Source organism: Marmota marmota, unplaced genomic scaffold (assembly GCF_001458135.2).
Source record: "Marmota marmota marmota unplaced genomic scaffold, marMar, whole genome shotgun sequence".
Lineage (NCBI taxonomy): Eukaryota > Metazoa > Chordata > Mammalia > Rodentia > Sciuridae > Marmota > Marmota marmota.
In genome coordinates this window covers 4,840,988-4,855,317 of record NW_026000136.1, presented here as the reverse complement: position 1 = coordinate 4,855,317, position 14,330 = coordinate 4,840,988, and the positions used below count along the sequence as shown (strand labels likewise).

At 41.8% G+C, this 14,330-nt stretch overlaps 1 protein-coding gene across 4 annotated transcripts in view; it reads left to right on the top strand.

Annotated features, from left to right (window-relative positions):
• The window catches only part of Rnf216 (ring finger protein 216), a 137,631-nt gene that overhangs the window by 103,731 nt on the left and 19,570 nt on the right, over nt 1–14,330 (top strand). For all 4 annotated transcript variants that reach the window (XR_007341314.1, XM_015502026.2, XM_015502025.2 and 1 more), the window contains one exon: nt 9,394–9,491. Coding sequence is in view for 3 of the 4 variants with exons in the window: in XM_015502026.2 (XP_015357512.1) it covers nt 9,394–9,491 (98 nt within the window). In the remaining variant the exon portion in view is untranslated. Of the gene's footprint in view, nt 1–9,393; nt 9,492–14,330 lie in introns of those variants that run through there.

Genomic DNA, 14,330 nt, shown 5'->3' with positions numbered 1-14,330 from the left:
TGACTTTAGTTCCCTCCAGACTGCTCACTGTTTTCAGAGTGTACCGTTGCTTGTTTGTGGGTCCACCAGCCTGGAGGAAAACTCTTGAGAAGGCAGGCCTACATCAGACACTCACCCCTTTGCTGAAAGCAGCAACTGCCAGGTCAGGGCTTGCCTCAGTAGTACTGGATGAAGGGGCAAGGGCAGGAAAATGAGAATGTTTTTCTTCCTTTCAATGCCAAAATTGTCTCCATCACCAGTATCACTCTGAATGAACATTGACCCAGTTTGGTGACAGTAATAATCTCAAGCAAAGTAATTTGCACATCTTAACGAACTCAGAGTCCTTGCCACATTTGCAGAAGTGAATGGCAAGTATTTATTTACAAGGAAGGATCCAGGACCTGGCCGGCTGAGGGAGTGAATGAATATTTGTGATTTGGTTGTGGTGTGGAAAGCTCACATTGAGCCTGTCTCTGTTTATACATGTAATGGAAATAAAAAAATATGCTTCCTTCTGGTACTCTGCCAGATGTGCAACTGGCTGAACGTGGCAGGAACAGCTACTTCCTCACATTTGTTCAATCTGAGATCCCTGTGTGATTAGCAGGTTCCTATCATTATCTGAAAAAAAGGTCATCCTCAAGTTTATACCATCCCATCCTGCTGTTCACTGGGTCCATCCCAGCTCTCTGGGAAGCTCGGGAAGCAGGTGTCCTGCACAGCTGCAACTGGGTGCCCAGGCCTTTGATACCCTGATGCTCGCTTAAACACAGCCTTGCCAATTGTTGATCTGTGGTCTCCTCACACAAGATGCCATTGTAACCTCAGGGTTTGTCTCATACCCTCGTGCCCTTGGGTTTTCCAGTTAACAGTGACCTGCTCTTGGTAGCAAACACCATGCAGGCATGCAGTGGGAACAGAGGGGAAAGAATGAGCAGAATTAGAGTGAGGCAGACTTGAGTCCATAGCTATGTGGCCTTAGCCAGGTTAATTTGACTCTCTCTATGCTTTCTAATTATTTAAAAAAATGTAACTATAGAGTCAGACATGGTGATGCATGCTTGTGATCTCAGCACCCTGGGAGGCTGAGGCAGGAGAATCATGGGTTCAAAGCCAGCCTCAGCAACAGCAAGGTGCCAAGCAACTCAGTGAGACCCTGTCTCTAAATAAAATACAAGGGCTGGGGATGTGGCTCAAGCGGTAGCGCGCTCTCCTGGCATGCGTGCGGCCCGGGTTCGATCCTCAGCACCACATACCAACAAAGATGTTGTGTCCGCCGAGAACTAAAAAATAAATATAGGAAAAAAAAAAAACATTTAAAAAAAAATAAATAAAATACAAAATAGGGCTGGGGATGTGGCTTAATGGTTGAGTGCCCCTGAGTTCAATCCCCAGTTCCAAAAAGAGGTGGGGGGCAGGGACCAGAAGAATGAGAAGTTATACTTCGTTTATGTATGATGTGTCAAAATGCACTCTACTGTCAAGTATATACTTAACTAAATAGGACAAAAAATAAACAGTAGAAACCATTTTTATGGCAGTCTTTAATGAAGATGCTTTCCATAAGTACATTAATAGAGTTTAGAATATTATATTTTTTTTTAAAAGGGGGCTGGGAATATGGCTCAGTGATTAAGTATCCCTGGGTTCACTTCCCAGCACCAAATAAATAAATACATACATACAACAGCAAATCAGGCACAGTGACACACACCTGTAATCTCAGCAACTTGTAAACATTAGAGCAAGAAAATCACAAGTTTGAGGCTACCCTAAGCAAGTCCCTCTCTCAAAATGAAAAGGGCTGGGGATGTAGCTTAGTGATAAAAGCTACTTGTGGGTTCAGTCCCCAGACCAAACACACATGGGGGTGGGGTGCACGCGCACGGGCCCTCAACATAGTGGTCTAGTACCCCCCTCACAGAGTTGCTGTGTACATTAAATGAGATATGTATACAAAGTGCTCTTTCAGCACGGCAAGAAAGTGAAAAGGGATGAGTTGTGTGAGCTCAGAACCTTAAAGATGCTCCTACCACAGAGCCTCGGATCTCAGTGGAAACTCGTCTAAAAGCCTAAACTATCAATGTACTTTAAAATTAAAATATTAATAAAGTCCTTTTGTAAAGTCATATAGGAAATTGTGGTCCTCTTGTAACAAGAAAAGAGGTGTATTGACATTTCCTTTTCTTGTTGGCCTTGCCCACCCCTGCCACGCTCAGTATTGACAAAGCTGGGTTCTAGAAGTAGGTTGTGGTCTTATTTGGACGAATATTGAGGAATTCTAACCAAAAATCAAAAGCAGAGTCCAGGACTTGGTCCCTAAGAAGTTACTTGACCTTGATTTAGAGAGGGGTTTACTATAAAATCCTGTAGCCACCTAGCCATGCCTCCCACAGAAGCATCCACAATGACGTTTGGAAATGTAAATCTGATCACTATATTTCCCTCCTTCTTGACCTGGCTTTCAGCCTCCTCCCTACAGTGGGGGGTCACCTGTTCATTGCCTACTACTTGCTAAACTGGCGTCCCCTCTTGGCCCCTGCAGCTGGAGCTCCGGTGCTCTGACTTCTGATTTTCTCTTGCTCCAAAGCCTTAACTTCGCCCATGCTTTTTGTTCTTCCCCCATTGCTAACTGACTCCTGCTCCCCTTAGGGGCTCAGCTTAAACGTCTTGTCCTCCACAGGCCTTTCCACATCCCAGATTTTGTGAAGGCTGCTGCTTTACACTCACAAGACCATGCTCCTCCTGTGAAATGTTCTGTCATGGTTGCAGCTCTAGGCTCTATTTAATATCTGTGTTCTTCTTTAGAATAGAAGCTGCAAGAAAGTAGAAACTAAGTTTAACTTGTTTATTGTTGCAACCCCAGCATCTGCAAATAATAAGTGTCTTATGATAGAAATACCAGCAGACACTGGGAGTGCAAATGAGTGTATGTATAAGAAAACCAGTCTAGGGCTGGGGTTGTGGCTCAGCGGTAGAGTGCTTGCCTAGCACTTGAGATCCTTATCACCACATAAAAATAAATAAATAAAATAAAGGTATTGTGTCCGACTATGACTTTAAAAATATATATATATAAAATTTTTAAAAAGGAAAAGAAAGGACCAAATCTAGGACCAAACTCCCTCTGCCTCCTACCCCCACTCAGATCTGCTCCCCATCCTATGCTACTAGATCCAGGTTCATGTTTCCCCCAACCTAGCTCATGTCCGAGGTCAGAAACCTGGAAATCCTTCTATCTCACCTTCATCTCTCTCAAAAGCACTCTCCACTTGCTTCATAATCATCTTTCTGCTTCTGGTCTCAGCCTCTTCAGTCCATCAGAGTATTCTGAAACTCAGTCCAACATTTTGCCCTGTCTGTATCCATTCCTCATTTTTTAAATAATGATCACAGCATCTGCACAACTGTTACTCACCATGTCAGAAAAATTGTGTAGAACATAACAGCCCCCGTTTTAAATAATCTTATTTAATGGTACAAAAACCTTTCCTGCTCTCTAATCTGTAGACTATGTTTCACAATTGAGATGCTAGATTTGAGAGTCTGTTGTGTTAGATGCTTGGCTGTAAAAGCTGTTAGAGCTGGAAAATATACCTCACAAAATGATGTAGAGCAGGGAAAGAATGTCCCTGTGGCATGGCGTGTGATCATACTCACAACTCTTACTTAATTCCACCCTGTGAGGATGTCAACTCCTAAGATTACCATCATCTCCCTCCTTCCCTTAGGTGTTCATATGCACTGTTTCACTTAACTCTATTGTGCTTCACTTGATTTGCTCAACTATCCAGCCTCCACCTCCATAAATGTGCCCTTACTGAGGGCAGGGCTGGTGTGTGTGCCCTTGGCCTGGGAGAAGGAGACTGCTTGGGGTCCTTCAGTGAAGGAAGGAAAGCCTGCTGACTACGTGGGTTTGATTTTGCTGAATTCTGGCATATGTTTGTGTATTAAGAGTTAGTGTCTTTCTGGACCTTCTGGCAGGTATCCATATGTCATTTGGCCTAAAAAAGACAAGTACTTTTTGTTTTATTGTTGTTGTTGTTTTGGCAGTGTTGGGGATCGAACCCAGAGCCTCATGCATGCTAGGCAAGTGCTCTACCATTGAGTACATTCCCAGTTGTGGACAAGTGACTTTGACAGCCCAGAGGATAGATGGCCTAAAAACACATATCCCTGTGGCCCCCAAAGTGTACTGAGTATTTGTGTTCAGTCTCTTTTACCTCAAGGCCTCTGGGGATTGGCAGTCTTACCAATCTCCTGAATTGACAAAGCAGAAAGCTTTTAGATTTGGATCAACCACTGCACTGTGCCCTATAGCCAGGTCAGTGACTTCTGTACCCTGGTGTGGGGATGAAGGTTTCACTGGAGGTCAAGCAGGTAAAGTGCTGGGGAATAAGCAGCACAGAGTGGGCTGGGAGGAGGCAAGCGCACCTGCAGCTTCAGGTCCTCCTCTGCTTTGCCCATTAAACATTATTTAGGCACGAAAATGGATGGAGGGAGATTTCGTTTTCTTTATGCTGCAAAGTGAAGACCTATTGAGCATGTAGTCAGTCATTTTGATGAATTTTGAGGACTAAAGAGCATCATAAACTGAACAAGCAGCCCTCCCAGGTGGCAAGAAGTACACAGATTGGTAGCTGCCCAGATTTTAACCAGTACGTGTGCTCCAACTTCAGTTTGAAGAGGGCATAGTTATATTCATGCTACGGAAGGATTTCTTCTGCCTAATTTTGTTGTTTAGGAAGAAAGCTTAGCAGCCTTTGAGGGGAAAGAATTACACTTTAGCAAAATGTACCCTAAAAGAGGTATATTCTAAAGAAAATACACAGAGTACCAAATGTTAACTTTGCCTAGCCTTCTATGTTCCCCACTGTATTTTAATTGTGGGTTTCTGTATCTAGCTACATAATATCTTTATTTTTAAATTTTTCTTACTTATACATGGACATAATATCTTTATTTTGTTTATTTTTATGTGGTACTGAGCCACAATCCCGACCCATATCTTTATTATTTTTTAGGTGTAGATGGACACAATACAATGACTCTATTTTTACGTGGTGCTGAGAATCGAACCCGGGTTCTGCCCGTGCTAGGCGAGCGCTCTAGCCACTGAGCCATAATCCCAGCCCCCCGACCCATATCTTAAAAAGATGGTTCAGATCTTTTTTTCTTTTCTTTTTTCTTTTTTAGTTGTAGTTGGACACAATACCTTTATTTTATTTTTATGTAGTGCTGAGGATCAAACCCAGTGCCTCGCACATGCTAGGTGAGCGCTCTACCACTGAGCCACAACCCCAGCAAGATGGTTCAGATCTTTTTCTGTTATTAGAGTTTATCATTGTATACTGTTACCCAGTTAATTTTGCATTCTTTATTTTTTTCAAAATCGTGCTACATTTTTTTAATACAGTTCTGCTGAAATTATTTAAATATTAGTTCTGAAGATTCTACTTGTATCTTGTTGCTGAAAATGTTTTTTGCATTTTAGCACATTGAGTTAAATGTTGTTACTACTTATTTGGGGGTGGGGAGGAATGATTGTTCACAACTGGGTGCAGTGATACATGCCTATAATCCCAGCTGTTTGGGAGGCTAAGGCAGGATGATTTCAAGATCAAGATCAGCCTGGGCAACTTAGCAAGACCCTGTCTCAAAATTAAAATATATAGCAAGCTGGGCGTGGTGGTACACACCTATAATCCCAGCAGCTTGGGAGGCTGAGACAGGAGAATCAGAGTTCAAAGCCAGCCTCAGCAACAGCGAGGCACTAAGCAACTCAGTGAGACCCTGTCTCTAAATGCTCAGTGGTTGAGTGCCCCTGAGTTCAATCCCTGATGCCCCCGCTCCAAAAAAAATTATATATATACATACATATGGGATTGGGGGCATAGCTCAGTGATAGAATGCCCTTGAGTTCAAACCCCAGTACCAGTAGGAAGGAAAAAAAAAAAAATGATAGTTTGGGCTTTTTCTCTGGGATCTGCAGATCCTTCAGTAAGAAAAAAGTATAGTAGCTGAAAACCAACACACTGAGCCAAGGAGAACCCCTGTGGTATTGAATGTGAGCGGAGAACTTCCCAGCACCTCAGACCCTCACACCACAGACTCCAGCATAGCCAGATCATTTTGCCCTAGTGAACCTGTGCCTCACCTTGAAAATGGGGCTTCTTTTTTTAGGAGAATAACTGAATGACCAAGAATGCTAAGTGGCACTACCCCAAAGCTATGTATTGTTTTCAAGATGTTATTCCTGTGGGTGGTTATTCCAGTATTGTTTGGAGAATTAGGATTCAAATACCAGCTCATCTATTCTCCAGCTGTTGTTTTTCAGCTAATTTCCTGGAATAGTCAGGCATAAGTTCTTTTAAAAACAATTTTGTGCTGCTATACATTTTAGTAGGTAATAATTAAGCACACTGCTGATTTAGTGTATTTACTGCACAGGATGCAAGTAATGAACCAAAGAATATCCATGTCCCTTGGAAGCAATGGCATTGAAGTACAGACTCCCATGAGCTCATCTCTAACCCCACTTCATCCCACCCCATTGATTGGAGATTTTTCAACATCCCACTAAAGAGTGTGAAGGTTCTCAACTTCCTGAGCCATCCATTTCATATTTCTCTCTTTAAATTTTATTTATTTTTTAGATAAGATAGATATGTGGGTGGATGGATGGATAGATAAGACAGACAAACAGATAATAAAATTCAAAGAGTACTAAAGATCTACAGTAAAGTCTTGCCCCTGCCTTGTAGCCACTCAAGAGCTATCAGCATTGCCTGTTCCTTGGGTATCCTTACAGACAGATTGCATCACAGATCTTCCCTGCAGCCACCACTACCACCTTTCTAATATGGAACTGGAATCATCTATACCATATGTACTGTTATTTGCCTCGTTAGTCTCCTTAAACTCACTTTATGTAACAAGTGAAAGTTCACCTGTAGAATGTTTCTAGAATTGATGTGAAGCTCTAACCTTGTACATTTCTGGTGGCCTCTGGCATATCTCTACTGCCTACTCCTAAATGGTAAATATTTACCCAGACCCCCTACCTCATATCTCCATGGTGTGACCCAGTGGTCCCCGCTGTCATCACCATCCAGGTCAGACTTAGGATCTTCACACCTGTATCTCTCCATCCAAAGCTCAGGGTTGCTGTTATGTTTGGTTGCATAAACTAAGAGCTAAGTCCTCATCCTTGGCACCCACTCCCCATACTCAAGCCCGCCATCTTGCTTACTCAGTTTCTCCCAAGTAGATCCCCTTCTCTTCACTTCCTTACCCATCTCCCTGGTCTGAGCTTCCTTTGTCCCTTTCCTGGATGACCATGCTAGCTCCTGTCTCTTGCACTTCCACTCTTTCCTCCTTACAATTTTTTTTTCCATCCAGAATTATCTAACCCTGCTGGACACAGTGACACATGTCTAAAATTCCAGCAACTCCTGAGACTGAGTCAGGAAAATCACAATTTCAAGTCCAGCCTGGGCAACTTAGCAAGACCCTATCTCAAAATAAAAATAAGAAGATCTGAAATGTAGCTTAATGGTAGAGTGCACAGCTTGCAGTTAGCTACAGGAACTCATTTGCCCCGCTTTGCCTGCTAACTAACATCTGTTGCTGCTGTCCTCTGCCTGGCAGGCTCTCCTATTGTCACCAGTCCATCTAGGTATCACTGACTCATTTTTCAAATCTCAGACTTCACTTCTTAAATCCTTCCCTATCTCCCAGACTAGGTCAGATCCCCAGACAAAGCCAATCACACTCTTTTCCTCCACTGTACTTATTAGGATTGGAATTTCCATTTATGTCCATGGTCTTTGGAGTTTTACTATTGTTTTGAGTGGGGAGGGGGGTTGTTTTGCTTTTGTTTTATTTTTTGTTTTGCAGTACAGGGAATCTAATCCAGAGCCTTTTGTATGTTAGGCAAGCACTTAACCACTGTGCTACATCTCCAGCCTACTTTGAGACAGGGTCTCTCTCAGTTGCCCAGGTTGGCCTTGAATTCACCATCCCTTCTGCCCCAGATTCCCAGGAGGCTGGGATTACAGGCATACACCTCCACACCAGCAAGTTCTTGTTATTGGTATGTGTTTTAGTCAGCTCTTTCATCATTGTGACCAGAAGACCTGGCAAGAATAATGTAGAGAAGAAAAAGGTTATTTGGGGCTCAGAGTTTCAGAGCGCTCAGTCCATACATGCCTGACTCCGTAGCTTTGGGCCAGAAATGACACAGAACATCATTGCAGAAGGTTATATCATAGGGAAACAGCTCAGGACTTGGCTACAAAGAAGCAGGGAGAGCTCTCTGCTCACCAGGGACAAAATATAAACCCCAATGGCACACCCACAGTGACCCACCTCCTCTAGCTACTCCTTACCTGTCTACAGTTACAGTCCATTTAATCCATATTAGTGGATTAATGAACTGGTTAGGTCTAGGCTCTCATAACCCAATCATTTAACCTCTGAACTTCCTTGCCTTGTCTCATGCATGAGCTTTTGGGGGAACACCTCATATCTAAATCTTAACATTCTACTCCATCCCCCAAAAGCCATCTGTAAACTGAAACCATGAGCCCCAAATAAACTTTCCCTCCTCTATATTGTTCTTGTTAGGTCTTTTGGTCATAGCAATGAAAAAACTAACTAAAATATTGTGGGTTTTATAAACTGTGAAGAATCCTATATTAAAGGATGATGATTTTTTTAAATTTTTATTTGTTTAATTTCATTTATGGTATGACATCCATATTTATGAGTGATGCATGGTAGAGAGAATGTCTTCCTTAGGGCACTGATGATCCTAATCTAGACTTTTCCTCAGTCCCATGCCAGAGGACTGGACATAGGGATTGGGGAGATTAAGATCCAGACAGACCCCACCTTTAAGCAGCTCAGCAGCATTTTATTTTTAAAGACTCAAGAATCTGGGGCTGGGGTTGTGGCTCAGCTGTAGAGCACTTGTTTAGAATGTATGAGGCCCTGGGTTCGATCCTCAGAACCACATAAAAATAAATAAATAAAATAAAGGTATTGTGTCCAACTACAACTAAAAAATAAATATTTAACAACAAAAAAAAAAAAAAAAAAAAAAAGACCCAAGAATCTCTCTTATGGTATTTCCAGGTGTCCTGCTGCATTTCAGAAAACTTACACAAACTAGGTGGTGGGAGCACACTTTATTTAGATTAAGAAGGAACACTGTCCTCCTGCCTTCTTCTGATGCTGTTTAACTCTTTCTTCTGAGAGATGACTTTAGAAATAGCCCTGCTGACAGGGAGGGAGGGCCTCCGGGAGATTCCAAGCCCCATGAAGCATGTTTCACACCTTTTGTTGAATGGGAGTTTGTATGGCCTGCACTCACCAGAAGCTGCCTTTATCTCTGTCCTTTTTCCCCAGGAGACCTGTAGGAAGTGTCAGGGACTCTGGAAAGAACATAATGGCCTTACCTGTGAAGAGCTGGCTGAAAAGGATGACATCAAGTACCGAACATCTATGTGAGTAGGACTTGTCACTGACTCAGAGGACTTGTCACTGACTTGACTCCCCAGCTAACCTGCATTTGGTCAGAGGGGCAGAGTGTTCTGTCGGGGGAACAAGCCCAAGTCATTTTAGTCTAGGGTAACCTCAAGGAATATATCTACACTTAGCCTGTTTCCTTATCTCTGTAGACTCTTGGAGCAACTTCAGAAGTCATATAGCACATATGCATTCAAGAAATGTTTCCCCTCCCCTTATTGTCTAGATAAATGTGTGTAACACATTGTTTAGATTACACAATTGCTGCTTATGTCTTTGTTCTAAGATGCTGATGCTAAGACATTAAGTAGAATTGCCAACTGCTAGAATACAAAGTAATGTATTAGTAATAATAACCATTACTTGTGTGGTGTTCCATATGTGACTGAGCACTTTACAAATACTGACTTACTAAAATATAGCACCTTAAGTTCTACAGGAGTCTGTTTCTCCTGTAATAGTCAAGTCCTGCCATGCCGATAGGGTTGTTCCATGAGGTCACTCAGAGATCCAGGTTCCTTTACGTCACTGCCTCACTATTCCCTAAGCATGGTGTTCTTACCTGTGTAATCGTGCCAGGATTGTGACCACATTTACTCTAAGTACTGCAGAAATTATGTCTATCACTTCTGCTCATACCCATCAGTCAAGGTTGATTCATGTGAGCACAACCAGGCTCTAAAAGAAGACAGTATTTGGAGTTTCTAGCTGGGAAACTTTTTATGTCCAGCTTTAAGAAAGTGGTGTACACAGAGGGGTTTGTTATTCAGAAATGAAGTGGGGAATGACATTTGGGGCAGAGTCTCTGAGTCTCCACCACAGGCATGTACTGTGGTCCTCATTTTATAAGTAGGCAGCTGAGGTGCAGAGATACCACAACTTTGGAGGGCAGAATAATGACCCCCAACCCCAGTGATGTTGTCCTATCATGACATATTTAAGGTATGGAGATTATCAGAATGAACCAAAGCTAATCGTGACTCCTTAAAAGGAGAGACGGTTTCCCAGCTGTGGTCAGTGAGCAAGAGATGCAGAGAGAACACTGAGTCAGAGAAACATGAAAAGGACTTGACTTCACATGTCAAGGGCTGGCTTTGAAGATGGAGGAAGGGAGCCATGAGGTAGCCTCTATCAGTTGTGGTCCACTCAGCATCTGAGTCAGCCTAGGTACTTGGAGCAGCATATAGTCCTCTCAGCTTGGCATCCTTCTAGATCAACAGTTAGAGAATTCATACTAGAACATTTAGATGTGATGTGTGTCCATTCTAGGATCCAAAAGTCTCCATAGTAGAAGGGGATGCAAGACACAACACAGCTTAACTTAGGAAAGGATATCCTGATGCACACCCCTGACCTTTACACCACCAGAACTCCATAGATATTACATGCTTCATATATCCAAGGGGTTATCTCCATTTTATAGTATTCACATTATTAGTGCGTCCTCAAGTACCTGCTGCTTCCTGTTCATCAGGTTCTATGTAAGTGTCATTCAAGGAGTAGACCAGTATATAGTCCTGGTGGAAGACAGATGAAAATATTCTTGTCAGCTGCTGATGTTCTCTGCCACTGGACAGAAAATATAAAGTGTTTTCCAGATCAGTACCTATGTACCAGTTACCAAGAGCTATGTTTATTTGCCAAGGGTAAGAAGTGGCATCTGCAACAGCGGCTGAGATTAGTTAGCACGTGATGAGGCTTAACACTATTCTCTGTGTAGACCAAAAAGAGGTCTGGGGAGAATCAAAAACACTGCCCTTTTTTTGTAACTATGGATTCAACAACCCAGAGGCACTTTACTGAGCTTCATCAATCATTCTTTTTCTTTTTTGAAGTGGTCCCACTGAGTTGCCCAGGCTGGCTTAGAATTACATTCCTTCTGCCTCAGCCTCTTGAGTCACTGGGATTACAGGCTTGCACTGCACTACCGTATCTGGCTAACACTGCATCTTTAAAGTCTTTGATGGTGCCACCAATCTCAAAAAAAAAAAAAATTTTCTATGGGAATCTAGTATTTAGAGAAGGGGTGCTTTGGGATCTTCAGCTTGCCTTTCCTTACCATATAGCCCTTACCCCATTCATTGATGAGAGAAGGAAAGAATCCTCCCAGTTGCCAAGCATCAGAAATAAGAAATGAGCCGGGCGAGGTGGCACACGCCTAGTATCCCAGCAACAGGAGGATCGGAAGTTCAAAGCCAGCCTCAGCAAAAAGTGAGGCACTAAGCAGCTCAGTGAAACCCTGCCTCTAAATAAAGTACAAAATAGGGCTGGGAATATGGCTCGTTTGTCAAGTGCCCCTGAGTTCAATCCCCAGTACCCTCCAAAAATATATATATATTTGTGTGTGTGTACACACACACACACGGTATACACAAAAATAGTTGTAAGTATAGTAACTGCTGTGAAATGAGGCTTAATTTTGGTACCTTGAGTAGCATGTTAAGAAACTGCTATGGGTGGGCTGGGGCTGTGGCTCTGAGGTAGAGCTCTCATCTAGCATATGCAAGGCACTGGGTTTAATCCTCAGCGCCACATAAAAATAAATAAATAAAATAAAGTTTGTGTCTGACTACAACTTAAAAAATAAATATATTTTTTTAAAAAAAGAAAGAAACTGCCATGGGGTGCTGGGGATGTAGTGGTAGAGCATATGTCCAATACATGCAAAACACTGAATTCCATCCCTGGTACCCCAAAAATAAAAAAATAAACAAGTCTGGCTTCCTGTTTCACCATGTGCTCTCTTCTGCAAATGCTCCTGCCATTGTGATATCACCAACCACAAGGCCCTCACCATAGCTGAACAGATGCCACCATCAATGCTTTTGAATCTCTAGAACTGTGTGCTAAATAAACTTTTTTAAATTAAGCACCCAGCCTCAAGAATCAGACTAAGAACCTCAACTTGTCAATAATAAAAAAAACATGACAGGTCTGCATTCTGTCATTGTTTGTTTTTTGTTGGGGGGGGGGGTTGTTGGTTGGTTGGTTGGTTTTTTCATATCACTTTTCTTAGGAAAATTGTTAAGAATTCATGATAGAAATAATAGTACAATGAACCCCCAACAGTTATCATTATTTTGCCCCATTTGCTTCATTTCCCTTTTTTTTTTTTTTCTTGTTTTTAAACTGCTATAGTATTTTCAAGCAAATCCACTTCCTTGGCAGTATGTCATTTTATCCCTACATGCTTACTTTTTTCCCCTTACATAGCAAATCACATTAATAATTTGTTATAATCATTAACAAAATTGACAATAAGTCTTTGATAATATCTCATAACCAAGTTTACAGCTCTCCCAGTTGTCTCAGAATAGCTTTACCACATGTTCCATAATTGATTTAGTCAGATCAGGATTCAAAACAAGGTCTGCTCATTGCATGGGTAATCATTTCTCTTGAATTTCTTTTATAATAAGGGTATCCTCTCTCCTCAACACAATGCTTATCATGCCATTGACTTATGAAGAACAATGACCATTGACTTGTAAAATACCTTCTTATGTTGACTGCTTTTTCAGGTGTCATTTAACTTGTTCTTCTGTCCTCTGTATTTTCTGTAAATTAGAATTAGATTAAAGATTTGATTAGGTTCATATTCAATATGTTTTGGTGAGAATACTTCATAAGAGGTACTGTGCTTCTCACGTTAATATTGTGAAACCCATAAAAATATTGTACACACAGCCAAAGCCACATAGTGTCTGCTTGGTCCACTATTAAATGCTTTCAAGCAAGCAAACAACATGGCCAGAGTCATTGGTTTGATGGCTGTGTGGCAAATAGCTTTAAGGAAAATAAGACTAGGGTTAAGGAGAACATTTAGAAGCCACTGCAGTAGTTCCAACCCATTCCATTACATAGCCCCAGATTAGGATGGCAGTATTGTGTAAGAGAGGATGGGTTTGAGAAATTTAAGAAGTAAGTCGGTAAGACTTGGTAGCTGATAGATAATGGGAGGTAAGAAAAGAAGGAATCAAGATTCTCAAGCCAGATACAGTGACACATGCCTGTAATCCCAGTGACTTGGGAGGCTGAAGCAGGAGAAGTTCAAGGGCATCCTCAGCAATTTAGCAATACCCTGTCTCAAAATAAACAAAAGTGCTAGGGCTGTAGCTCCGTGACAAGAGCACCCCTTGGTTTAGCCCCAGTATGGCAAAAGAAAGAAAAGTTACTAAATTGCAAACCCTGCAGGAAGCAATTGAATTTCCAGAATTTCCACATTATAATATTCAAAATACCCAGTTTCAACAGTAATTTAACAGGCATACAAAGAAACAGGAAAGTTTCACCCATTCACAGGAAAGAGCACTGGACAGAAGTCGCCCCTAAGGATACACAGACATTGGATTTATTAGACCAAAAAAAATTTTTTTTGAAGTTGTAGATGGACAACAGTACCTTTGTTTTATTTATTTAGTTTTATGTGATGCTGAGGATTGAACCCAGTGCCTCACACATGCTAGGCAAGTGCTCTAGCTGCAAGCCCAGCCCTGACTAGACAAATATCTAAAATCTACTGTCTTAAACATGCTCAGAGGGCTGGAGTTGTAGGTCAGTGGTGGAACACTTGTCTAGCATATATTAGGCACTGGGTTCAATGCTCAGCACCATAAATAAATAGATAGATAGATAAATAGGCATGTGCTCAGAAAGCGAAAGGATACCACAAACAGAAAACTAAAAGAAGCTTAGCCCAGTAATATAGGTGTGCCCATAGTCCCACGCACTCTGGACGCTTAGACAGAAGGATTACTTAAGCCCAAGAGTTTGTGGCCAGTGTGAACAGCATAGCAAAAAAAAAAAAAAAAAAAAAA